A 26,158-nucleotide genomic window follows, 5' to 3' on the forward strand; every position below is an offset into this window, starting at 1 on the left:
GCAGATTTGTACATCACACGTGAGCAGCCATCCCCACGGGTGTAGGGGGAACATGCGTGTAGACTGTATGCACCCTGATTCATTGCCACATGGGCCAGAAACAGCGCTATTTCAAGTCAGATAAACATAGAATGGAATACCTGCCAATCAGTGGGAGGAGGTAGGGGGAAAATAAGTATCTTGTACATTGGCATCAGAGACCATTACTTGGCTTTTCCAAAAGCTTTTTCAACAGAAAGAAAAATATAAAAATAATAGCAATAATGACAGCAATCACCACCACTACCATCTGATAGAGAAATGCAAATATATGTCAAAATTGAATGTTGCTTCTAGCTCCTGTTTTCCCCAGCTCTCAGCCCATTCCATGCAGACTTTTTTTGCGGGGGGGGGGCTGCTCAAAACTTAATTTAGCATGTTACATACTTTCATTTTGTTATGGAAATCCTTCAATTAGAAACTTCTGATCTTTAAAGAACAAGAAAGCAAACAAAACCCACCACTTTATCATTAGCACTAGAAAGTTCTATTTAAAAACGTAGTTCAAGAACATCATTGCAAATAAGATTATCCAAAAGAGGCATATACATGTACCATTATTCCCAAGGCGGGTAAAGAGCTGGCTTTTGTTGTTTTTTCAGAGGACACAGAGAAAATCCACAAACTCAAATCCAGGGGTACAATCTTCTTTGGGAAAATGAACCCAAACAGCTCTTGTCAATATCTCTTCTTGCCAATTCATAAACATCAAAGAAGACTTTAATGCTTCAGTCCATAATTCCAAAAAAACTGACAATTAATGCTATAAGAAATGTTTTAAAGATGGCTTATTTCCAAATTGGAAACTATGAACTAAACCCTAGACAGCTAATTGAGTCAAAGGACACAGTCACCAACTGCCAGCTCAACGCACCCCACCATATCACTTCTCAAATTCTTACTTATCATTAGAAACTAAAGAATCATTTTTCCTGAATTCATTCCTTGTTTCATTTTTATTCCCTCTTAACATCCAGTGCAGGGCTGACTTTCCTAAGATGTCAAAAATCCATCACGCTCTTCCCACAACCATCCTTGTCCAGAAACAAACCCAAATTCACTCCTGATGGCAAGAGATAATTTTTGACTAAAATTCCTTGACGGAAATTATAGGTAGTTTTCAAAAAAATGAACTGAAAAACAAAAACACCACACACAGCAAAGCCACTGTTTAAGGACGCAGATCTTGCTCCGTGAACGCCACATAGATGGAGAATGCACACACACACGCACACTTAAATAGAATACATTTCTTTATCAACTATTTTACTCAAGCAATAAGCAACTACATTCACAGGCATATTTAAAAGACAAGACATGACAAAAGATTTAGGGAGAGATAATATACCAACGTCATACATATCACAGCGAGGCCATGTTGAAGCTCAAAACGTTTTCCCCCCTGAGTAAGAAAGCTTGCTTTCTCTCTCTTTCCCTGTCTCTGTCTGTCTGTCTCTTTTTTATTCTCGGTGGTTCTCGGGATGAAATCAAAGCGAGAGTTCGCAACAGCTCAGGAAGCTGGACTCCATTCAGCGCGTTCCCAGGAAAAACATGAGTATGACATTGACAAGCAGGAGGACTACAATCACGGCAAAAACAACTACAGTTTGCACATCCAGGGTCATGGTGCAATGCAGAACACTGTAGTGTTCCAAGTGGGGGGCCGGCAGATTGGGAGATGTCAGTCTCTGCTCTGTCAGACTGTCCATACAGCCACCATGCTAGAAGCGAGAGGAGGAAGTCGGATGGTTGGGGAAGGGCTGGGTTTGGCGCCCGAGTTTGGTATGGGGGGGGGGAGGATGGGGACAGGGGAGATTGCTTTCCCCCTTCTCAGGATTAAGCTGATTTTTCTTCCCTAGCTGAGAAATCTTAGCTCGCGCTGAAGTCGGCAGAGTCCAGCATTCTCTCTCGGGCGCCAAGCAAAAGGCAAAATCCTGGCTTTTCAAGGGAAAGGCGGGAGGAACCAGTGCGAGGTTCTCCTGCGCCTGCTCGGTTGTCTGTCCGGGCGTGCGTCTGTCCACCTGCCTGGCTACAGGTCAGTCGCGGTCTCCCCTACTCCCTCTAGGTCGCTCGCTTTCCTAGTTTCCTCGTTTTTCTAGCCTGGTTGCTTGCTTTCTCCGCGGGTCTCCCGGCTTCCAGCCTTTCATTTAAATCCTGCCTTGCTGGCTCTCTCCCTCTCCTCTCCCCACCCCCCAAGCCCGTAGGCGGTGTTTTTTATTCACCTAACGACTGTGGGCGCCTGCGTGAGGAGCTGCCGGAGGGGTTGACAGTCCCCTCGGCCAATAGCAAATGCTGCAGCCCTGCGTTTACTCGCCGGGTGGGGCGGAACTTCAGCTGGTGTGCTAGCCCCGGCAACCTATCGGAGGGCCCAAGCCTTCCCTTCCCCCAAACCCCCACTAGCGCAAGCCAATGGCCGCCGGTTCTGGCGTGGGGGTGGAGAGCTTGTTGGGGGTGGGTTGAGGAGAATGTAGGGAGAGGAAGGGGGAGGGTGCACACAGAAGTGGGAGGAAAGGAGAGGGCGTGGCAGGCAGGGACGGAAGGAGGATAAAAGGGAAGACTAATAGAAGGGAAAGAGAAGGAAAGATGGGAGGGAGAAGAAATAGGAATAAGGTGAAGAAAGAGGAGGGTGAAGGAAAATAAGGGGAAAAAAAGGTTGAAGAAGAGGGAAAAGGAGCAGAAAAAAGGGATGGGTGGGTGGGGAGGAGGCATGCCTTGGCATCCTCTTGTTTTGGAGTCTGGGCCAGGGAGATAGCAAAGGTTTCTTTGGCCACTGCCCAAGTATTTACAGGCAACTCATAATTAGCTATACACATTCAAAACAACAACAACAACAACAAAACAAAACAAACAAACAAACAAAAAAAACAGTGCTGTTGACAGAACCACAAGGACACACTACAAATTATCCAAAATCCAATTCTGTTTGGCCTTCTCTGATATCCCTGCACTTGCAGGTCAATTTTCTTTCCTGTTTATGGTTTCTTTAGACTATGTATGCACTCTTCCAGCAAGCTGGGTATTCTGAAAAGACTCCAAGTTTGTGGTTGAAAAGCCTCTACAAAACTTGCAATATGTTTGTAATCACTGCCCTGCTCAATGTTCCTGATTCTATGTCTGGAACTAGGGAAAAGCCCTGGGTGGGAAGGTTTCAGATTTACTCCCAGCCCTATTTTAAGCTTGCTTTATGACTTTTAGGCAACTCCTTTCCCCTCTCCTGGCCTCCATCTCCTTTCTGTCACATGAGGACTTAGACCTACCTGAAAATTCAGTGAAACCTCTGAAACTTCATCTCAGAAAAAATACATGCAATTTCAGTAAACCTCTAAGCCCTTCTTCCTCTTACATCCTAGGACTGTAAAAGTGAGCAGACATATATTGGTGGAAGGGGATAGAAACTAGATTAGCCAGGAATAGGACAAGCTAAGTTCTGGAACTCCTAGAATACTATAGACTCTAAAAGGAATGAGAATTGCTATTTATTCTCTAGAAATCATTGAGGCAAGAACAGTCACTCATCTTAAATAAATGACTAGAAATTCTGAATGAATGCAAGTCATAAACAATATGGCCCATAGCCCTACAAAATAGAATAAAACCTAAAGAAGTTCCCACTTCAAAGGTTTGGGCTTATAACACTACCAATTAATGACTCATGCCAAAACAAATTATATAAACCCTGAATCAGATCAAGCTTCTAGATCAATAATGAATTTATAGAACACACAAAGGACAGAAAAACATATTAAATTGCGATGTGGAGGTAAAGACTAAAAAACAAAAACAAAACAACTACAGGGCCATCAACCTGGATTGTTTTTTCAAAGATTTTATTTATCTGACAGAGAGAGATCACAAGTAGAGAGAGAGAGAGAGGAGGAAGCAGGCTCCCTGCCTAGCAGAGAGCCCGATGCGGGACTCGATCCCAGGACCCTGAGATCATGACCTGAGCCCAAGGCAGAGGCTTAACCCAACAACCTGGATTTTTAACAAAAAATCCAGAGATTTTTTGTTGGGCAGAGGCAGCCCAACAACCTGGATTTTTAACAAACAAATAGGAAGGAAAATTTTTGACTTAGGTGGAACACGTGTGTGTGTGTGTGTGTGTGTGTGTGTGCACGTGCGCACATGCACGTGCATGCATCTGTACACACACATTTGTGATATATGTGAAACAACTGGAAATTTGAACAGGTTGACGCTTGATGATAATAGGAATCACTATTACTTGATAAGATGTTATAATGATATTGTGGCAATTTTAACAAAATGGGGGCAATAGGAATAATTTTGTGACCTCGAATTTGGCAATGGTTTCTTAGATATGACATGAAAAACACAAACAACAACAAAATAGATAAATTGGATGTCATTAAGATTAAAACCTTTCATGCTTCAAACGACACTATCAAGAATATGAAAAGACAACACACAGGATGGAAGAAAACGTTTAGAAGTTTTATCTCTGATAAGAAACTTGTACCTAGAATATATAAAGAGCTCTTACAAGTCAATTATAAAAAGAATAACCCAAATAAAAAATTGGCAAACGTTCTGAATAACATTTTTTTCAAAAGAAATAGTCAATAAGCACATGGAAAGATGTTCATCATATAAGCCATCAGGAGAATGTAAGTCAAATGCAGGAAATGCAAATGCAGGATATTTACTACAGCAATATTTGTAATAAGATACCCCAAGAATGGTTACAATAGAAAAGCTAGATGTGGAGAAATCAGAACCTTCATAACACTGCTGGTAAAAATGGTTGAAGCCACTTTGGAAAACAGTCTGATAGTTCTTCAAAAAGTTAAACATAGGGTTACTATTTGACCCAACAATTCCACTGCTGTGTATATACCTAAGAGAAATGGGAAAAAATGTCCACATAAAATCTTGTACATGAACATTCATAATAGCATTATTCACAATAGCCAAATGATGGAAAAAACTCAAATGTCCATCAACTGATGAATGGATAAACAAAATGTGGTATATCCATACCATGAAATATTATTCCACCATAAAAAGGAATGGAGTACTGTTACTGCAACAGTATAGATGAACTTTGAAAATATTATGCTAAGTGAAAAAGCCAGACAAAAAAGGCTTTTGTATGATTCCATTTATATGACATGTCCATATAATTATGGTTTAATCAAGCTTTTGTTTCTTTTATATATAAAAATAAATGTGTTAATTGTGATGTAAAATTTATTTTTTAAAGATTTTATTTATTGAAGAGAGCACAGGTTGGGGGAAGGTCAAAGGGAGAGGGAGAAGTAGACTCTCCACTGAGCATGGAGCTTGACATGGAGCTCAATCCCAGGACCCTGAGATCATGACCTGAACCAGTCAGATGCTTAACAAACTGAGCCACCCAGGCACCCTGTAAAATTTATTTCTTTTGGCAAGTAATGCCAAAATAGTTTAAAAGCTACTCTGCTAGGTTATGTTGAGACAGATACTAGTGACCAGCACAGTACCATAATGTAAGCAACTAGAATCTTTATCCTTGTTTTTTTTTAAGTTTTTATTTGAATTCATTACTTTTTAACTTTATTTTTATATTTTATTTTATTTTTTATTATGTTATGTTAGTCACCATACAGTAATACATCATTAGTTTTTGATGCAATGTTCCATAATTCATTGTTTGCATATAATTTAACATATAGTGTAATATTAGTTTTAGGTGTACGATATAGTGATTCAACACTTCCATATGTCACCCAGTGCTCATCACAACAAGTATACTCCTTAATCCCCATCACCTATTTAACCCATCCTCCCACAGGTAGCCCCTCTGGTGACCCCGAGTTTATTCTCCATAGCTAAGGGTCTGTTTCTTGGTTTGCTCCTCCCTCTCTCTCTCTGTCTCTCTCTCCCTCTCTTTCCCTTTGTTCATTTGTTTTGTTTTTTAAATTCCACTTATGAGTGAAATTATATGGTTTTTGTCTTTCTCTGACTCATTTTGCTTAACATTATAGTCTCTAACTCCATCCATGCCATTGCAAATGACAGTATTTCCTTCTTTATTACAGCTGAGTAATGGCTGTGTATATATACCACATCTTCTTTATCCATTCATCAATCAATGGGCACTTGAGCTATTTCCATTGTAGATAATATTCTTTTATATAGATAATATTCAAAATATCTTTTTTCATATATATTTTCAAAAAAATATTTTTGTATTTTTGGGGCAAATACCTAGTAGTGCAATTGCTGGATCATAGGGTAGTTCTATTTTTAACTTTTTGAGGACTCTCCATACTGTTTTCCATAGTGGTTGCATAAGCTTGCATTCCAAACCAACAGTGCAAGAGGTTTTCTCTTTCTCCATATCCTTGCCAATACCTACGGTTTCTTGTTCCTTTTGGCCTTGAAAGTGCAATTATATCCTATCTCCACTTCATTGTCTATTGACCCTTTAATCCACTGCAGCCTGGCTTTCACTCCCATCATTTCACAGGAAACTAGAACCGTTTGTGAATATAAACAAATGACCAACTTGTTACTAAATGGTATGACCAATATTCCATCTTTCTTTTCCCTGACTTCTCTCATTCTTGATTCCACTGATGCCTTTCTCCTTCCTGAAATGCTCCCTTTGCCTTGGTGATATCATCCACATGACCGGTCTGGTTATACAGTCTTTACTTCCTGTCTGGGTTCTTCTTCATTCAATCATTTAAGGCCATGATTTCTCAGGGTTCTTCTAATCTCAGTCCCCTTATCTTCATTCTGCACTTGCACTGAATGGTGGACCCATCCATTCCCAAAGCTTGAACTACCAACTACGTTACACACTGATGCACCTCCTTTCAATGAAGTTACTGAACACTAGGGGGAACAAAATCCTTGCCTGCGTACACCTTACAATTCTCTGCTGATGAGTTCCAGGTAGTTCTCTTGAATTCCAGAGACGACTTTCCAACTGCCTTACAGATATCTCCTCCTGAATATGTCACAAGAACCTCTAGCTTAAAATTGAAATCATCTTTTCCCATCCATGCCATTCCTCTTTCCCCTGAGTTCCCTCTCTTGTAGGAATGTCTCCTTGCAAAAACCCTAGGAGATATCCGTAAGTCTTTCTTCTCACTCATCTTTCTTCCAGCCACCCAGTCCTCTAAGTCATGGTAATTCTCTTCCTCCTTAAACTCTTTCATGTGTCCTTCCTCTGTCTCCCTGCTACCGGTATTTTTAATCAGCTCCTCATCATCTTTGATTCCATTACCATCTATTACTTGGTCTCTTATGCTGCTCTCTCTCCCCAGTTCAGCCTCTACTCTCCTGCTCAAATTATCTGTCACAAAAGCACTTCTGCTCCTATCAATCCTATGGTAGATACTATAGACTGGTTGCTCAGGATCCATGCTACCCTCCTTCTAGCCTGCCCTCCTATAATGCTGAAAATCTCAAAACCAAAAACCTACAACAGCCTGTCACTTCTCAGGCTCCTTTGCATCCAGTGTTCTGGATGTGATTTATTTCTGGTAATCATATGCATACACACAATATTTGAAAGGAGGTAATGACGCAGAAGCCATATTTCTGCTGCTTCTGTTGGCAAGCATAGTGATGGAGATTTTAGGGTTTTCTGCAGCCATGTTACTTTCCCAAAGACCCCAGTGTCTGGTCACTGGCTTTGTGTATTTGAGGAACGATAGAAGGGGATATTTTATTCTATATTATTAGCATTAATTATTATTATTTGCTAGTGAGTATCTAGAAGTCATGACGATACTCTACTCAATAGTTAAGGCAGTGGCAGATTCTTGATTCCTAGGCTTCAGATAAGGTGGTGTGTTTCCAAAGTCCCTGGCGCCTCACTTTCCTGCTTGTGGCACAGAAAACAGTTCCCCTGGTATCCTGGGAGTTATTCCTGGGGGCCTAGCCTAAAGGTTGTCCCTCCAGCCCTTAACCCAATTTTAGAAGCACCTGATTTTCTGTATTAGGACTCTTTCTACTGAAAATAACTAGAGTGATTTAATTTCTGCTGCTGAAGCCTGAATTATATAACTCCTCTACTTAAAGGCCTTCCATATCTCCCTACTGCCTTTGTGGCAAATGCCATATAATGCCTTGCTAATCTGGTGTCCTTTGGTCTTTCTAACCTTAGATTTCACTAATTCCTTCTTACTCTGTACTCTCCAGCTAAACAGAGCCTACCATAGTTCTCATAACCATCAAGTACTTTTGCCTTAAGAACTATCCATCTGCTGCTATTCTTCCTGAGCTCCCATCTCAAAACTCAAATTCCACCTCCCCTAGAAGGTTTTTTCTGGTTCTTGCTTCAGAATTATTCTGGAAATATTCTTCTCCCCCAGGACCCTGTATTTGCCCCTCTTAGAATACTTATTAAACTGTATAATAATTTTTTTCTTCTTTGTTTCCTGCACTAGACTGTGGAGCTAAAAGGGCAGAAACCACGCCTATCTTATTCACTGCTTTCTCCCCCAAGCCCAGCACAGTGCCTACCACTTAGCAGATGCTTAATAAACATTTGCTGAATGCACGAATGTCTTCTTCATCCACTTGTTTCCACTCAGAGAGTTTTATCTTCCAACATAGAAAGCCAGAGATGAAGAGACCACAGAGAAAATCTAGTCTAAAACTTATGTTCTAGGTTAAAAAACTGAGGCCCAGAGAATGGAAACAACATGCCTAAGATTACACAGCTAATTTCTGGCAAAGCAGAAACCAAAAAACCCTTGTCACTTGAGTCTCAAAGTACTTTTGGGAGATTTTAGACCCTGGAACATGAAATTTGATCTCAGCTCCATCCATGTGCAGTTAGCATGCTGAGTGAAGTGACCACCCAACTCTGTGTACAATATAAAAAAAAATAGACAAGTCCCCCATATTTCAGCAGCAGTATCCCCACCCCATAGCTAACACTTCTGCTGACAATGTACCAAGAAATCAGAGAATTTGAGGTATAGCAAAATCCCACTCCCATCCTTCAATCCTCCTGCAGTATCCCCACTAAATAGTTATCTAGTCTCAACTCTAACACCCACAACAACGAAAAGGTTCTTCTCTCCTGAAACAGTCTATTCATCTCTGGCACAATCGCAGTTGGAAAAAGTTCTTCTATCTCTTTGAGCCAGATGCTTTCACCACTTCTACCACAGCCACTTCTGAGGAGCTAATCAATCCATGAAATGGTATGGAATATAAATGCTCCCAAACTCACACTGAAATTACTATAAGCTCCCAATATATATCTCAGGATCTAAAGACCATTCATTAGATAATAATACTTATAAAGTGCTTACTCTGTGCCAGGGACTATACTAAACCTTTTGCATATATTAACTCTTAATCCTCACAATCACCCTATGATACTAAGATACTATTACTGTCCTTATTTTACAGATGAGGGAATTGAGGCACAGTGGTAAATAACTTGCCCAAGGTCACATAGCTAGTCAGTGGTGGAGCCCAGATGAAAATCCAAACAGTCTGACTCTACAGCCTATACTCTTAGACACTCTGCTATATAAATACCACTAAGTAATACATATCCTATCTTCCAATAGCATCTGACAAGGTGTCTCCTGTGTCATAGGAATAGGCCATTTCAATGTTCTGATCTGAATCCCAGTGGCCTACCTCCCAGGTGCAAGTCTTAAATCTTTTCCTTCTTTCAGGGCAAAGCCAATGTCTGTTGTATTTTGTCTCTCATGGTTCAAATAGCTCCCAAAGTCACACTTCTTCCAGGAAGTATAACCAAGGAAAGTTCCACATTTTATCCTGATCCCTCTGCTACTCACTTACTGCCATTCAACCCCACCCAAGCCACCTGATAATCTCCACGTTTGCCACAATCTAAAGATATCACATCGTGTATGCTCATTGTCTCGGCTACTGATATGCTAGATACTTTTGCATATTTGTGCATGTCCACCCTATTTAAGAGAATCAGCTCCCTGAGGACTAAGACTCCTGGTTAGTTCAATTATTCAGCACAGAGATCACTGCTCCTCCAAAATCAGTTAAATGCAATAAGCACTTCTTCTCCTTCTCCTTCTCCTCCTTCTCCTCCTCCTCCTCCTCCTCCTCCTCCTTCTTCTTCTTCTTCTTCTTCTTCTTCTTATTATTATTATTATTATTATTATTATTTAAATTTAATTTTATTTTTTTCAGTGTTCTAAAATTCATTGTTTATGCACCATACCCAGTGCTCCATGGAATATGTGCCCTCCATAAAACCTACCACCAGGCTCACTCAACCCCCCCATCCCCCCAAAACCCTTAGTTTGTTTCTCAGAGTCCACAGTCTCTCATGATTTGTCCCCCCTCCAATTTCGCCCAACTCACTTCTCTCTACCCCAATGTGGGGCTCAAATTCATGACCCTGAGGTCAAGAGTTTCATGCTTTACTGACTGAGCCAACTCAGTGCCCAGTAAGCACTTATTCTGACAGCAAAGGGGTACAGAGATGCTCTCAGGAAGCTTACAGTCTAGTGGGAGACACAGCCACACACATAATTTCCATGTCTATGTCATTCCAGTGTCCTAAGCATAATCAGATAATGAATGAAGTTGTTGATGACTATAGAATGAATTATTGAATTTTTATATTCAAAATGGAAATAAAAGGTCATTTCCTCCCAATCTCCTTACATAGGAATCCTCTCTACACTATGTGATGAGGTAGGGGGAATGGAAGGAGAAGGAGGAATCACCTACTTTTAGCATGCATGGTGCTAGGCCTTTCAATATACCATTTTCTTTAATCTTCCCCAGAAGCCTGAAAAGAAGGAATTGTTATCACTACTTTAAAGAGTAAGAAACTAAGGTTCAGAATGTTTACATCAACTCATAGCCATACAAGTAAGATATATTTCCAAAGCTTACTATCTCTTATGAGTTCTGTCCGGCAGCTGCTGGAATATTTTCAGTAACAGAAAGTTCACTCTAAAGCCTTCAAAGCCATTATTTGTTTTTAGTTGAAATTCATCATTCAGTGGTTTTGACCATTTGTTAGAACACTATCCTCTGGCCATACAGAAAAAGCCAAGTACTAAACAATAGTCTTCTTAAAATGTTTCAAGATATCTATCATGGGTTCAAACTCTGATTCTTACCCCCGCCCCCACCATACACAAAAGCACACACCACTTATTCTCTAAGATAAACATGACCATTTCTTTTAAGCTCTTCCTTGTGGTATGGTTTGCAATCCTCCCCCGGCTGGTTGCTCTTCAGTTTGTCCAACATACCACAGAACACATATCCAGGTAGGAGTGACAACGGGGAATGGGAATATCATCTCCCTTATTCTAAACACTAGTCCCTAGGAAGAGCTACCTGTGAGCTCAAATGCAACTAAAATATCTGATACTCATGTGTGCTGCTGTGCTCCCACCATGCCTTGAGAAGTTCATGGAAAAGTGAAAAAAATGCAATGGATAAGAAGTTAAAACTTCAGATGTAAGTCCAGCCTCTGCTTCTTGGTTCGACCTCAAACAAATCTCTTTACTTCCTTAAAGCTCAAAAAGCTATGACTTGTTTTCAGTTGTAACTTAATATAAAGCAGTGTTTTAAAATTTCAGCCGCCTTACCAAAGGTGGAAGGCATGAAGTTGGTATCAAGGTAGCCTGAGGAAAGGGTGATGAGTGATTGCTTAAATTAAAGAATAAGGATGCATAGAATTGTTGGTTGTGAAGGGTAGAGTTTTAGGGTAGGATCAGACATAGGGTTAAGAATTTGACTCTGTTTGGGCACCTGGGTGGCTCAGTTGGTTAAGCAACTGCATTTGGCTCAGGTCACGGTCCCAGAGTCCCGGGATCGAGTCCCGCATCAGGCTCCCAGCTTCATGGGGAGTCTGCTTCTCCCTCTGACCTTCTCGCCTCTCAAGCTCTCTGTCACTGTCTCTCTCTCAAATAAATAAATAAAATCTTTAGGAAAAAAAAAAAAGAATTTGACTCTGTCTGAAAACTTTTCTCCTAGCTCTCTGTAAGTTTAGCTCTTTCATCTTTTCAAAAGGAATCCTTCCCTGACCACCCTCTTTGAAACTGTATCACTACGTTACTATCCTATATCATGATTTTCTTTCTAGATCTTTCACTATATGAAAAGTTATATAATTTATTTATTTATTGTCTCCCTTTATAAACTGTAAACTCCATGAAGGCAGAGATTTACGTTTTCATTGTTTTATCTCTAGCACATAGAGCGGTACTTCACACTCAACAAATATTTTTTTTAATGACTGAATAACTAAATGAATGAATACATGAAAGAGTGAATAAAAGGATAGCTCTACTGACTCGCAATGTTGGATGTAGAGGAAATGTGTCATAGAATGAAGTCAAGCAGACAGAGTCAATTATCAAATGGTTTTGCTTATTTGTGGAGCATAAAGAATAACATGGAGGACATGGGGAGATGGAAAGGAGAAGGGACTTGGGGGAAAATGGAGGGGGAGATGAACCATGAAAGACGTGGACTCTGAAAAACAGACTGAGGGTTTTGGTGGGGCAGGGGGTGGGAGGTTTGCGGATCCTGGTGGTGGGTATTATGGAGGGCATGTATTGCATAGAGCAATGGGTGTGGTACATAAACAATGAATTCTGGAACACTGAAAAGAATTTTAAAAAAATAAATAAAAATTTTAAAAAAGTATATTCTCAACTGCAGCCTGTGAATACCAGTATTCCAGGTACAGGCTTAGAATTTCAGACTTCTTTGGTTTTCTGTTCCCATGGCACAGACTCCACTCAAAACCACCACCCAGAATCCTTTCCCTCAAGAATCACTGCCTACACCAACTTCATGTAGCCAAAGACGGAATATGTACTTGAATAAATACCTAGAAACAGCAGTTCCCTTACATGGATTTATTTCAGGCCTGTTTTGTAGAGGGAGAGAGGCCAAGGAAACTCATTTCAGTTCTATTTCAAGTAATCCACTGGACCAGACAACCTGCCTGTGCTCAAGGTAGAAAGGACTGGTTGGAAAAGAGAAACAACAGTCTACAAGCCCCTTCAGAAGAAGTACAATGCTTTCCTATCAGACTTAGATCTTTCTGGGGCAGCCAAACCCAATCATGCATCAATTTAAGAGTGTTATGAGCAGTGAATGCTTCCCTTAGTATCAGGCCCAGTATTTAGTTTTGTAGCTTAATCTCCTTGACAGTTCCATTTTGGGAACTCATGACTCATTCAACCAGCTACCCCCTCTTATCCCCGTGTCCAAATTTTGTATTTATGGGCTTCACTTAAACAGTAAACTACTGGGCAGTCAGACACCAAGATCTCATTATCAAATTAAGCATGGGGTTTTGCTCATACTCTCTCTCTTCCCTACTCCCCCCTTACTGTTTCAATTAAGTAGGCCACGAACAGCCCTAGACTTAGAAGCAGTATAGCTTGATAGCTGAGAACTCAGGCACTAGCCAGTCTGCTGAGGCTCAACCTTAGTTCTGCCAGTTGTTGGTTGTGTGACCTGGAACAAGATAATGTCTTTTCTTTAAAGTTTTTCTGTTAATTCTGGTTAGTTAACATATAGTGTTATATTACTTTCAGGTGTATAATATAGTGAGTCAACAATTCCATAAATCAACTGGTACTCATCATGATAAACCCACTCCTTAATCCCCATCACTTACTTAAACCTATCCCTCCATCAACCTCTCCTCTGGTAACCATCAAGTAGGTCTCCATAGTTCAGAGTCTGCTTTTTGGTTTGTCTCTTTCATTATCCTTTGTTCCCCTATTTTATTTCATAAATTACACATATGAGTGAAATCATATGGTATTTATATTTCCCCGACTTTCTGCACTTAGCATTGTACTCTGTAGCTCCATCCATATTGTTGCAAATGATAAGATTTCATTATTTGTTATGCCTGAATGATATCCCATTGTGGTTGTGTGTGTGTGTGTGTGCACGCACACACACGCGTGCATGCACACGTGCATGTGTGTACATTATTGAGGATTTCTGCAAAAATTCATTAGGGATATTGGCCTGTAATTCTCTTTTGTAGTAGTGTCTTTATCTGGTGTTGGTATCAGGCTAATGCTGGTCTTATAGGATGAATTTGGATGTTTTCCTTCTTTTTCTACTTTTTAGAATAGTTTGAAAAGAATAGGTATTAATTCTTCTTTAAATGTTTGGTAGAATTTGCCTTCAAAGCATTCTGTTCCTGGACTTGTGTTTGTTGGGAGACTTTTGATGACTGATGCAATTTCCCTGCTGGCAATAGGTATGTTCAAATTATCTATTTCTTCCTGTTTCAGTTTGGGTGGGTTAGATATTTCTAAGAATTTATTCATTTCTTCCAGGTTGTCCAATTTGTTGGCATATAATTTTTCATAGTATTCTCTTATAATTGTTTGTATTACTGTGTTGGTTGTTATCTATCATTTGAGATTTTATTTGAGTCCTTTCTCTTTTTTTCTTGATAAGTCTGGCTAGCGGTTTATCAAATTTATTGATTTTTTTTAAAAGAACCAGCTCCAGGTTTCATTGATTTCTTCTATTTTCTTAAATTTCTATATCATTTATTTCTGCCCTAATACTTATTACTTCCTTCCTTCTACTGTTTGGGGGTTTTGTTTGTTGTTCTTTCTCTATCCCCTTTAGATGTAAGGTTAAGTTGTCTATTTCAGACTTTTCTTGCTTCTTGAGATAAGGATATATTTTTATAAACCTCCCTTTTAGAACCACTTTTGCTGCATCCAAAAGTTTTAGACCATTTGGTTTTCATTTTCATTTGTTTCCATGTATTTATTATTTCTTCTTTTGTTTCCTAGTTGACTCATTCATTGTTTAGTAGTCTTATATTTAACCTCCATACATTTGTGATCATTCCAGAGTTTTTCTTGTGGTTGTCTTCTAGTTTCATAGTGTCATGAACAGAAACAATGCATGGTATACTTTGATCTTTTTGAATTTGTTCAGGCTTGTTTTGTGGGCTAATATGTGACCTAATCTAGAGAATGTTCCATGTGCACTTGAAAAGAACGTGTATTCTGCTGTTTTAGGATGGAATGTTCTCTGTTAAATCCATCTGTTCCAGTGTGGCATTCAAAGTCATTGTTTCTTTGTTGATTTTCTGTTTAGATGATCTGTCCATTGATGTAAGTGGGGTGTTAAAGGCCTTACTGTCATTGTACTCATCAATTAGTTCCCTCATGTTTGTTATTAACTTTTATATATTTGGGTTTTCTCATGTGGGGTGTATAAATATTTACAGTTGTTGTATCTTCTTGCTGGATTGATCCCTTTATTATCAGTGTCCTCCTTTGTCCCTTGTTACAGCCTTTATCCTAAAGTCTATTTTTTTCTGATATAAGTATTGTTACTACAGCTTTCTATTGACATCCATGTGTATGACAGTTTCTACATCTCATGACTTTCAATCTGCTGGTATCTTTGGTTCTAAAATGAGTCTCTTGTATGAAACATATAGATGGCTCTGTTTTTTTTTTTAATCTGTTTTGATATCCTATGTCTTACACACTCTCTTTCATCTTTTCAAAAATGAAACACACACTCTATGTCTTTAGATTGGAGCATTTAGTCATTTACATTCACAGTAATTATTGATAGATATGTGTTTGTTATCATTTTAGTACTTGATTGTGGTTGTTTCTGAAGATATTTTCTGATCCTTTCTTGTCTTTCTCTCATGGTTTTCTTCAGTAATATATTTGGATTTCTTGCTCTTTATTCTTTCCATATTTACTGGCAATTTTTTAAAGATTTTATTTATCTATTTGACAGAGAGAGAGAAATCACAAGTAGGCAGAGAGGTAGGCAGAGAGAGAGGGGGAAGCAGGCTCCGTGCTGAGCAGATAGCCTGATGTGGGGCTTGATCCCAGGACCCCAAGATCATGACCTGAGCCAAAGGCAGAGGCTTAACCCATTGAGCCACACAGGCACCCCATGGCATTTTTTGATATATCGTTGCCATTAGGTTTGTATAGAACCTGTTCTGCATAAAACAGTCTATATTAAATTGATGGTCATTTAATTTTGACCCATTCTTTACTCCTCTCCTCCCCATTTTTTTAGGTATATGGTGTCATATGCCTTTATATTTTATGAGTTCCTTGACTGATATTTTACAAAGACATTCATTTTTATTGCTTTTGTGTTTCCTACTTTCATACTTTTACTGTTGGACTTTCCTTTCACTGTTTCACTGTTTTAGGGGTCATGAACTTCTTTAGTTTTTGTTTGGGAAACTCTCTCTCCTCTTCTGAATGACAGACCTACTGGATAGAGTAATTTTGGCTGCATATTTTTCCCATTCAGCATTTTGAATATATCATGCTACTCCATTCCAGCTTGGAAAGTTTCTGCTCAAAAATCTCCTGATAACCTTATGGGGTTTCCCTTTTATATAACTGTCCAGTTTCATCTTGCTGCTTTTTTTTTCCCTTTATCATTATTTTTGACATTTTAAAAAGATTCTTATTTATTTATTTGTATTATTGAAATATTTATTTATTTATTAAAATATTTTATTTATTTATTTGAAAGAGGCTTGATCATGAGAGGAAAGGAGGGGCAGAGAGAGAAGGAGAATCAGATTGTGAATTGAGCAAGGAACCTGATGCAGGGCTTGATCCCAGGACCCCAAGATCTGACCTGAAGGCAGATGCTTAACAGACTGAGCCTCCCAGGCACCCCATATTTTGACATTTTAATTATAATATGTTGATTTTGTTTGATTCTGTGCCTCCTCAAGCTGATATCTGTTTCTTTCCCCAGATTAGGGAAGTTTTTAGCCATTGTGTCTTCAAATAAATTTTTCTGTCCCCTTTTCTCTCTCTTCTCCTTCTGGGACTCCTATAATGAATGCTATTACATTTGATGGATTCACTGATTTCCCTAAGTCTATTCTCATCTTGCATAGTTAGTTTTTCTTTCTTTTGTTCAGCTTAATTACTTTCCATTACTCTGTCTTCTAGGTTATTAATTCGTTCTTCTGCTTTTTCCATCCTGCTGTTTATTCCATCTCATTTTGTTTATTTAGCCCTTTATCTCTGCTATGTTTTTCCATATTTCTGTGTTAAGGGTCTCACTGATACCTTCCATTATTTTCTCAAGTCCAGTATCTTTGTGATTATTCCCTTAAATTCTCTATCAGGCATGTTACTTATTTCTGTTTCACTTAGGTCTCTGGCCATGGCCTTGTCCTCGTCTCTTATTTGGGACAAACTCTTCTGTCTTCTCATTTTGTCTAAGTCTCTGTATTAGGGAAGGCAGCTATATCCCCTCTTCTTGAGCATAATGGCCTCATGAAGAAGAGTCTTATAATGCCCTGAAGTATAGTGTCTTATGTATCTCCAGTGCATGCCACATGTGCTCTACTGTTGGGTTCTGACTGCTTTATCCTCAGGCCAGTTGTCTGCAGAGGATCCCTTTGCCTGTTATAGGAACTGTTTGGTCCCTGGTCCAAATGTGAATTTTAATTAGGTGTGCTCTAGTCTGCAGCAGCCATGATTTGTTTTTTCTCCTAAACCATATCTCCACACTCTCTGTCTTCTTCAATGCAGCCTGTTCTCTATCTTTAGTTGTGGAGTTTGTTCTACCAACTTCAGGTCAATTTCTGGGGGTATTTACAATGATTTGCTCTCTAGTTGTATTCATCTGATGAGGTGAGACTAGGTTCCTCATAGTCTGCTTCCATCTTTCCTTCTCTCTCTACTTAATGTCTCTGAGCTTCACTTTTCTCATCTTGAAAATGTAGAGAATGGTATAATGTCCTTTACTCACAGCAAGCTCCTATACTCACTACCTTAGTTTCCTCATCTGAGAAACACAGATTTATACAGTTGTTGATGAGGGATTAAAGAGTGAATACATGCAAAGCAATTAAAAAATGTCTGGCATATAATAACACTCAGTAAATACTAACAAATACTTTAATTTGAAGAGAACAAAAACTGCAAGTCCACAAATAGGAAAGCAACCACATTTTTGAAGGTAAGAGTTGCAAAGAATTGACTTGGGGGCAATATAATTGCCAGTATTACGGTGGGGAGGGAGCCCTGCTTATGGAGGCTACCACCAAAGGTTATATGCAGCAGAGCATAAAATCTGAAATTTTAGAAGTCTTCTACCATGGAGGATATGTCTGGCTTAACGGTGCTGAAGTGTTAAAGCAGGGCTGAATCCCAGCAGTTACAGCATGGCCTGAGGATCCTTTGGGTCACAAGAAGAATGGGAGGTGCTAATATGCTGTTCCCAGACATAAGAATGGGGATGCCAGCTTAGAGCAACAAGTCTTGGTGCTGGCTTTCTGCTCTGTTCTGTCTTAAACTGAACTGCTGTGCAGTCACATGACTGCCTTTCTCGGATGGACTGGCAAATTGCAAAAGCATGGCAAGACAGTCCCCCAGAGGATCACTGTGGGTCCAGACCATGGCAGTCTCTAAAATTTCAAGTTTTGAAACTCAGTCACATGCTTGAGATAAAAAAGCTTGGACACAGTCAGGGTGAACACAGAGTTCTGACAGAAACCAGGAACATAAAAGGAGTGATTGGTTGCTCTTCTGTGAGGGCTCTGTGAAGAGTGGAGGGCACGAACTCTCAGGACAGGGGCTAGAGGGTTGGGCACTGCCATTTTCATCCTGCTCATCAGTGTTGAAAGCCATCATGGAGCAAAACAGCACCACATAGTGAAGGCTGGAGGCACTTACAATAAGCCCCACTCTTCCAAGCCCTGGAGGCACATTTCTACTACAGCAAGTCCATCTAATAATCAACACAATAGGCCCTTCCCCCAGAAGAACAGTATTAACAACTCACTCACACCAAGTCTACTGATCACAGTGCTGCAAAACTTCAGCTCTAAAGGAAATAGGATCTAGCTTCCTCTTTATTTTAAATGTTTTTAATTATTATTTTCTCAGTTATTTTCTTATTTTTTTATTTCCTTTATTTTTTATTTATATATATATTTTTTTTCATTTTCTGTTATCTCATTATTGTTATTGGTTCTAGATTCTTTTAACAAGCATATTAAAACATACCCAAGATCTAGATTTTTTTTCTTTCCTCTTGTCTTCTCTGGAAAAAATGAAGAGATAGAGAAACTCACCCCAAAAGAAAGAACAGGAAGAAGAAATGTTCAGGGATTTAATCACTACAGATATAAGTAAATGTATGAACTTGATTTAAAACAACAATTATAATGATACTAGCTAGGCTTGAAAAAAGCATCAAAGATGCTAGAGAATCCTTACTGCAGTGATAAAAGAAATAAAACTTCATCAGGCTGAAATTAAAAATGCTATAATTGAGATACAATCTCAGAAGCCAAAAAAAAAAAAAAATGAGGATGGATGAAGCAGAGGAATGAATCAGTGAAGGTAAAGTTATGGAAAAATAATGAAGCTGAAAAGAGGAGGGAAAGAAAAGTAATAAATCATGAAGGTAGGCTTAGGGAACTCAGTGACATATTAAAACAACAACGTTCATACCATAAGAGTCCCAGAAAATGAAGAAAGAGGAAAAGTGGCAGAAATTTTACTGAAGAAAATTATAGCTGACTTCCCTAATCTGGGAAAGAACACACACATCAAAATTCAAGAAGCACAGAAAATCCCCCATTAAATTCAACAAAAGCTAACCATTGCAAGGCATATCAGAGTCAAATGAACAAAATACACAGCAAAGGTAAGAATCCCAAAAGCAGAAAGGGAAAAAAAAAGTCCTTAACCTACAAAGGAAGAAAGATAGGATTCACAGCAAATATGTCCATAAAAACTTGTCAGGCCAGAAGAAAGTGGTGTGATATATTCAACATGTTATATAGGAAAAATATGCAGCCAAGATTTCTTTATCCATCAAGGCTATCATTCAGAATACAGAAGAGAGAAAGACTATTCCAGACAAACAAAAACTAAAGGAGTTTATGACCACTAAGCCAACCTTGCAAGAAATTATAAGGGGGACTATCTGAGTGAAGAAAAGAAATACTAAAAGCAACAAAGACTATAAAGGACCTGAGAACATTTGCTGGAAACACTAACCTTACAGGTAATACAATGGCACTAAATTCATGTATTTCAATAATCACTCTGAAAGTAAATGAACTAAATGTCCCTAATCAAAAGACACAGGGTATCAGAATGGATTAAAAAAAAATAATATCCATCTATATGCTACATAAAAGAGACTCATTTTAGTACTAAAGGCAGCTGCAGACTGAAAGTGAGAGGCTAGAGAATGATCTATCATTCTAATGGATGTCAAAAGAAAACTGGAGTACTCATACTAACATCAGATGAACTAGATTTTAAAATAAAGACTGTAACAAGAGATGAAAAAAAGGCATTATATCATAATGAAGGGTTCTATCCATCAAGAAGATCTAACAATTGTAAATATTTATGCATCTATTTTGGAGCACCCAAATACATAAAAATTAATAACAAATATGAAAGAATTAATTGATAATAGTACAATGATAGTAGGATCTTTAACACCCCACTTACATCAACAGAGCAGAGAGCCCAGTGCGGGGCTCGATCCCAGGACCCTGGGATCACTACCTGAGCTGAAGGCAGAGGCCTTAACCCACTGAACCACCCAGGCACCCCAGAAACAATGGCTTTAAATGCCACACTGGAAGAGACGGATTTAACAGGTATATTTAGAACATTCCATCCTAAAACAGCAGAATACACATTCTTTTCAAGTGCACGTGGAACATTCTCCAGAATAGGTCACATATTGGTTCACAAAATAAGCCTCAACAAATTCAAAAAGACCAAAGTAATACCATGCATCTTTTCTGTTCACAATGCTATGAAACTAGAAGTCAAGCACAAGAAAAAAATCTGGAAAGACCACAAATACATGGAGGTTAAAGAACATCCTACAGAAGAATGAGAGAGTAAACGAGGACATTACAGAAGAAATTTTAAAAAATACATGGAAGCAAGTGAAAATGCAAACATGGGAGTCCAAAACCTTTGGGATGCAGCAGAGGCTGTCAGTCTGAAGAAGGAAGTATATTGCAATACAAGCCTCAAGAAGTAAGAAAACTCTCATATACACAACATACCTTTACACCCAAAGGAGCTAGAAAATGAACAGCAAATAAGGGCTAAAGTCAGCACTTTTATTAAATAAATAATAAAAAAAAGTAGAACAGATCAATGAAATGAAGAGCTAGTTCTTCAAAAGAATTAATAAAATTAATAAACCCCTAGCCAGACATATCAAAAAGAAAAGAGAAAGGACCAAAATGTAAAATCATGAATGAAACCAGAGAGATCACAACCAACACCACAGAAATACAAAAAATGTAAGAGAATACTATGAAAAATTATATGTCACCAAACTGGCAAATCTGCAAGAAATGGATGAATTCCTAGAAATGTACCAACTATCAAAACCAAAACAGCAAGAAATAGAAGTTCAAACATACCAAGCACTAGCAAAGAAACTAACCAAAGTCTCCTGGAGGGGGGCAAGTTGGTGGCTGAGTAGAGGACTTCAATTCATCTGGTCCCTCCAATTTAGCTGGAGAACAATCAAACTATTCTGAATACACATGAATTCAACTTAAGATATGAGATTTATTTGGATCTCCACAAGCAAGAAAACTAGTACTTTTTGCAAGGTAGGAGGTGCAGAACTTTGTATCTTCAGGGGAAATATCCAAAGATAAGTGGAGGGGAAGGGAGCATCCATAAGCCGGTTGCCATAAAGTGATATAACCCTGGTGCAAAAAAAAAAAAAAAAAAAAAAAAAGAAAAGAAAATCAGCACCCTTGGAAATCTACTGTAGTGAGAGGCATCTCCTACTGAAAAGGGCACAGGGGGCAAATAGGGCAGAATTCTAGGGGGATCATTGTGCCCTCAGGATTCCAGGAGATTCAGAAAGAACAGGGGAGCCTGAACCAATAGAATCCCCAAGCAGTGGAGCGGGGAGACTGGTTACGGTCAGTGAGTCCAGAGAGGACTTCCAGCTCTGGGCACCACGTACCACGAGCAGAGACAGTAGGGAGACAGCCCTCTGCCTCACCACCCTGAAAAGGACTAGAAGGTGTGGGCTGTCTAAGATCCTAAGGGAGATATAGAATGGCTTGTGCCCATGACAGGGACAACTCTCAGGGTGGTGTGGCCCACGAAGAGATGCTGGGGTGGCACCCAGCAGGACCTAGAAGCTGTGGAAGAGGGTATGCAAGCCCACAGCCACTGGCAGTTGTGGAGTCACAAGGCACAGAGATGTTCATGGGTCCCCGTGACACCCCTGGGAGAGGTGGGCAAGGATTGCTAGAGTTTGTGGAGTTTGGTACATGCAGAGATGGACACAGATTGACCTGGAAGGCTTGTTGATTGGGGGTGGGGGCAGGGACTGTGACATTGTGACTGACTTTGGGCTGGAGAGTCCTGCATGGTGATGTTTGCTCTGACTCACTAAAGAGAAGCAGAAAGATGCCAGGGGAAAAAAGCTGCCAGCCAAACAGCTCACATTAAGCCTACCCCCACCCCTGACAAGGGGTGGGGAAACTCCACCCCGACAAAGAAGACAAAGAAGCCAAGCAGCAGGCCCTGGCCCCCAGAGGGACAGACTGCAAGAACAGGTGAATGATAAGCTTATTTCTTAATAAGCTGTAAGACTGTATAATAAGCTGTAAGAACTGTAAGTCTCCAGCACCAGGGAAAAATAATATAGGGTGCTCCAGATGTTCTCTCACGACTTGTTTATACTTCAGGCTAAAATTTTACATTCCTTTTTTAGTTTCTTTTCTTATTTTTTTTTAAACCCTGCCCCATTTCAAATAGATTATTTCCCAGTGTATTTTTTAAAAATAATTTCCTTTTCTCTTTATTTTCTTTTAATTTTATTTTTTCAGTGTTCCAAGATTCATTGTTTATGCACCACAGCCAGTGCTACATTCAATGTATGCCCTCCTTAATACCCACCACCAGACACTCCCAACCACCTCCCTCCCTCCCTTCCAAAACCCTCAGTTTGTTGCTCAGAGACCACAGTCTCTCATGGTTTGTCTCCCCCTCCGATTTCCCCCAACTCACTTATCCTCTCCTTCACCCAATGTCCTTTGTGTTATTCTTTATGCTCCACAAGTGAAACCATATGATAATCGACTCTCTCTGCTTGACTTATTTCACTCAGCATAATCTCTTCTAGTCCCGTCCATGTTGATACAAAAGGGTATTCATCCTTTCTGATAGAGGCATAAAATTCCATTGTATATATGGACCATCCCTTCTTTATCCATTCGTCTGTTGAAGGGCATCTTGGCTCTTTCCACAGTTTGGCAACTGTGGCCATTGCTGCTATGAACATTGGGGTATGGATGACCCTTCTGTTCACTACATCTGAATCTTTGGGGGTAAATACCCAGCAGTGCAATTGCAACATATCTTTTTAAGTGACTTCTTAACTTTTTTTTTCACATATATGTTTTTTAGATTTATGCCCCATACTAGCCCATTATTCACTCTTACTCAGTTTAATCTTGATATATATCTAAGTTCTGATTTCTTTGCAATTTTAAGATATAGTATGCTCTAACACAGAGACCAAAAATGAAGCAGGAACAGGCAGATCACCTTGCTGTGTCCAGCCTGAGAGATTATAATCTGCCTCTCCTTCCCTCTTTTTTTTTTCTCTTTTCTTTTTTCTTTCTTTTTTATTGTTTTGGATCATCTTAGATTTGGTGCTGTATCTATGGTAGCTACTGACCACTTTGTATTTTTTGTAAAGTGCATTATGCTTGGATGCTAGTTGATATTTTGGATTCTGTACATTCCCTCAACCATCCCTCAATGAAATGATTAAGAGGAGGAACTCCCAACAAAGGAAAGAACCAGAGACAATGTCTTCTACCACAGGTCTAATGCATATAGATATAAGTAAGATGTCAGAGATAGACTTCAGGGTAGCAATCATGAAGTCAATAGCTAGGCTTAAGAAAAGCATTAGTAACAATATAGAATCTCTAAGGGCAGAAATGAAATCTAATCAGACTGAACTTTAAAATGTTGTGAATGAGATGCAGTCTAAATTAGATACTCTCACAGCCAGGGTAAATGATGAAGAAGAACAAATTAGTGCCTTGAAGATAAGCTGATAGGAAGGAAGCTGAGGAAGATAGGAATAGACAGCTAGTAGCACATGAGAACAGACTTAGAGAGGTCAATGATGTCATAAAATGTTCCAATGTCAGAATTATTGGGGCTCCTGGGGGGTGGAGAGGGAAGACTAGAAGGTATATTTGTGCAAATCATAGCTGAGAATATCCCTACTCTGGGGAAGGAAATATTCATTTGTGTCCAAGAAGCAAAAGAGACCAATCCCAAAATCAATAAAAATAGATCAACACCCCAACATATAACAGTGAAACTTTCAAATCTTAGAGTCAAGGAAGCTATCCCAAGAGCAGCTAGGGGGAAGAGATTTCTTACATACAGAGGAAGGAACATCAGAACAACATTGGACCTATCCACAGAGACCTGGCAAGCCAGAAAGAGCTGGCAAGACACATCCAGAGCACTAAATGAGAATATTCAGCCAAGAATATTTTATCCAGGGGTGCCCAGGTGGCTCAGTGGGTTAAAGCCTCTGCCTTCGGCTTGGGTCATGATCCCAGGGTCCTGGGATCAAGCCCTGCATCAAGCTCTCTGCTCAGCAGGTAGCCTGATTCCTCCTCTCTCTCTGCCTGCTTCTCTGCCTACTTGTGATCTCTGTCTATCAAACAAATAAATAAAATCTTTAAAAATATATTTTATCTAGCAAGACTTTCTGAATGACACCCAACCATGGACAGAAGATACAGAGCTTCCAGGAGCAGCAGAAACTGAAAGAATATGTGACCACTGAGCCACACCTGCAAGAAACACTAAGGGGGATTCTTAAAAAGAAGGAAGACCCCAAGAGTAATATTGATGAGAAATTAACAGACAATTTATAGAAACAGGAACTTTACATGCAATATAATGACACTAAATTCATATATTTCAATAATTACTCTCAATGTAGATGGACTGAATAGTCTCATCAAATGGCACACGCTTTTAGATTGGATAAAAAAGCAGGACCCATCCACATGCTGTCTACAAGAGACTCATTTTGAACCCAAAGAGACCTCCAGATTGAAAGTGAGGGGATAGAGAACGATTTTTCATGACAATATACCTTAAATGAGAGCCAAGATAGCAACTTTCATATCAGACATATTAGATTTTAACCCAAAGACTGTAGTAAGTGATATAGAGGAACACCATATCATACCTAAAGGATCTATCCAAAAGAAAGTCTAACAACCATAAATATCTATACCCCCAATATGGGAGCAAACAATTACATAAATCAACTAATAACCAAAATTTAAAAAGCTACTGAAAATAATACATTAGCAGTAGGAGACTTCAGCACTTCACTCACAACAATGGAAAGATAGTCTAAGCGGAAGATCAACAAAGAAATGAAAGCTTTGAATGACACATTGAACCAGATGGACTTTGTAAATATATAAAGAACATTCCATCCTTAAAAAAAAAATACAGAATACTCATTCTTCTCGAGTACACACAGAACTTTCTCCAGAATAGATCACATACTGGGTCACAAATCAGGTCTGAACCTGTACCAAAATACTGAGATGATTCCATGCATATTTTCAGACCATAATGCACTGAAACACGAACTCAACCACAGGGAAAAATTTGGAAGGGATGCAAACATTTGGAGGTTAAAAATCATCCTGCTAAAGAATAAATGGGTCAACCAGGGAATTAAGCAGGAACTTAAGCAAATCATGAAAACCAATGAAAATGAAAACACATCAGTTCAGAACCTATGCTCAGAACCTATGCTCCTCAGAACCTATGCTCCTCAGAACCTATGCTCCTCAGAACCTCAGAAAATGAAAACACATCAGTTCAGAACCTATGCTCCTCAGAACTTCCTTGTAGGGAAGTACAGAACCATCCAAGCCTCTCTCAAAAAGTTAGAAAAATCAAATGCACAAGCTAACCTTACACCTAAAGGATCTGGAGAAAGTACAGCAAATACAGCCTAAACCAAGCAGGAGAATAGAAATAATAAAGATTATAGCAGAAATCAATGAAATAGAAACTAGAAGAACAATAGAACAGATCAATAA

The 26,158-nt window shown here is 39.2% G+C and overlaps 1 protein-coding gene across 9 annotated transcripts in view; it reads right to left on the minus strand.

The window, feature by feature from the left end:
- ARHGEF9 (Cdc42 guanine nucleotide exchange factor 9) overlaps window positions 1–26,158 on the minus strand; it is a 202,995-nt gene that overhangs the window by 160,401 nt on the left and 16,436 nt on the right. For 2 of the 9 annotated variants that reach the window (XM_032330560.1, XM_032330553.1), the window contains exon 1: window positions 1,399–2,235. The exons of 2 other annotated variants lie outside the window; for them this stretch is intronic. Coding sequence is in view for 4 of the 7 variants with exons in the window: in XM_032330559.1 (XP_032186450.1) it covers window positions 1,392–1,400 (9 nt within the window). In the remaining 3 variants the exon portion in view is untranslated. Of the gene's footprint in view, window positions 1–1,387; window positions 2,236–2,261; window positions 2,304–26,158 lie in introns of those variants that run through there. 5 more of the 9 variants (XM_032330559.1, XM_032330552.1, XM_032330558.1 and 2 more) reach the window with 3 other exon arrangements.

This window comes from Mustela erminea, chromosome X, assembly GCF_009829155.1.
Source record: "Mustela erminea isolate mMusErm1 chromosome X, mMusErm1.Pri, whole genome shotgun sequence".
NCBI lineage: Eukaryota > Metazoa > Chordata > Mammalia > Carnivora > Mustelidae > Mustela > Mustela erminea.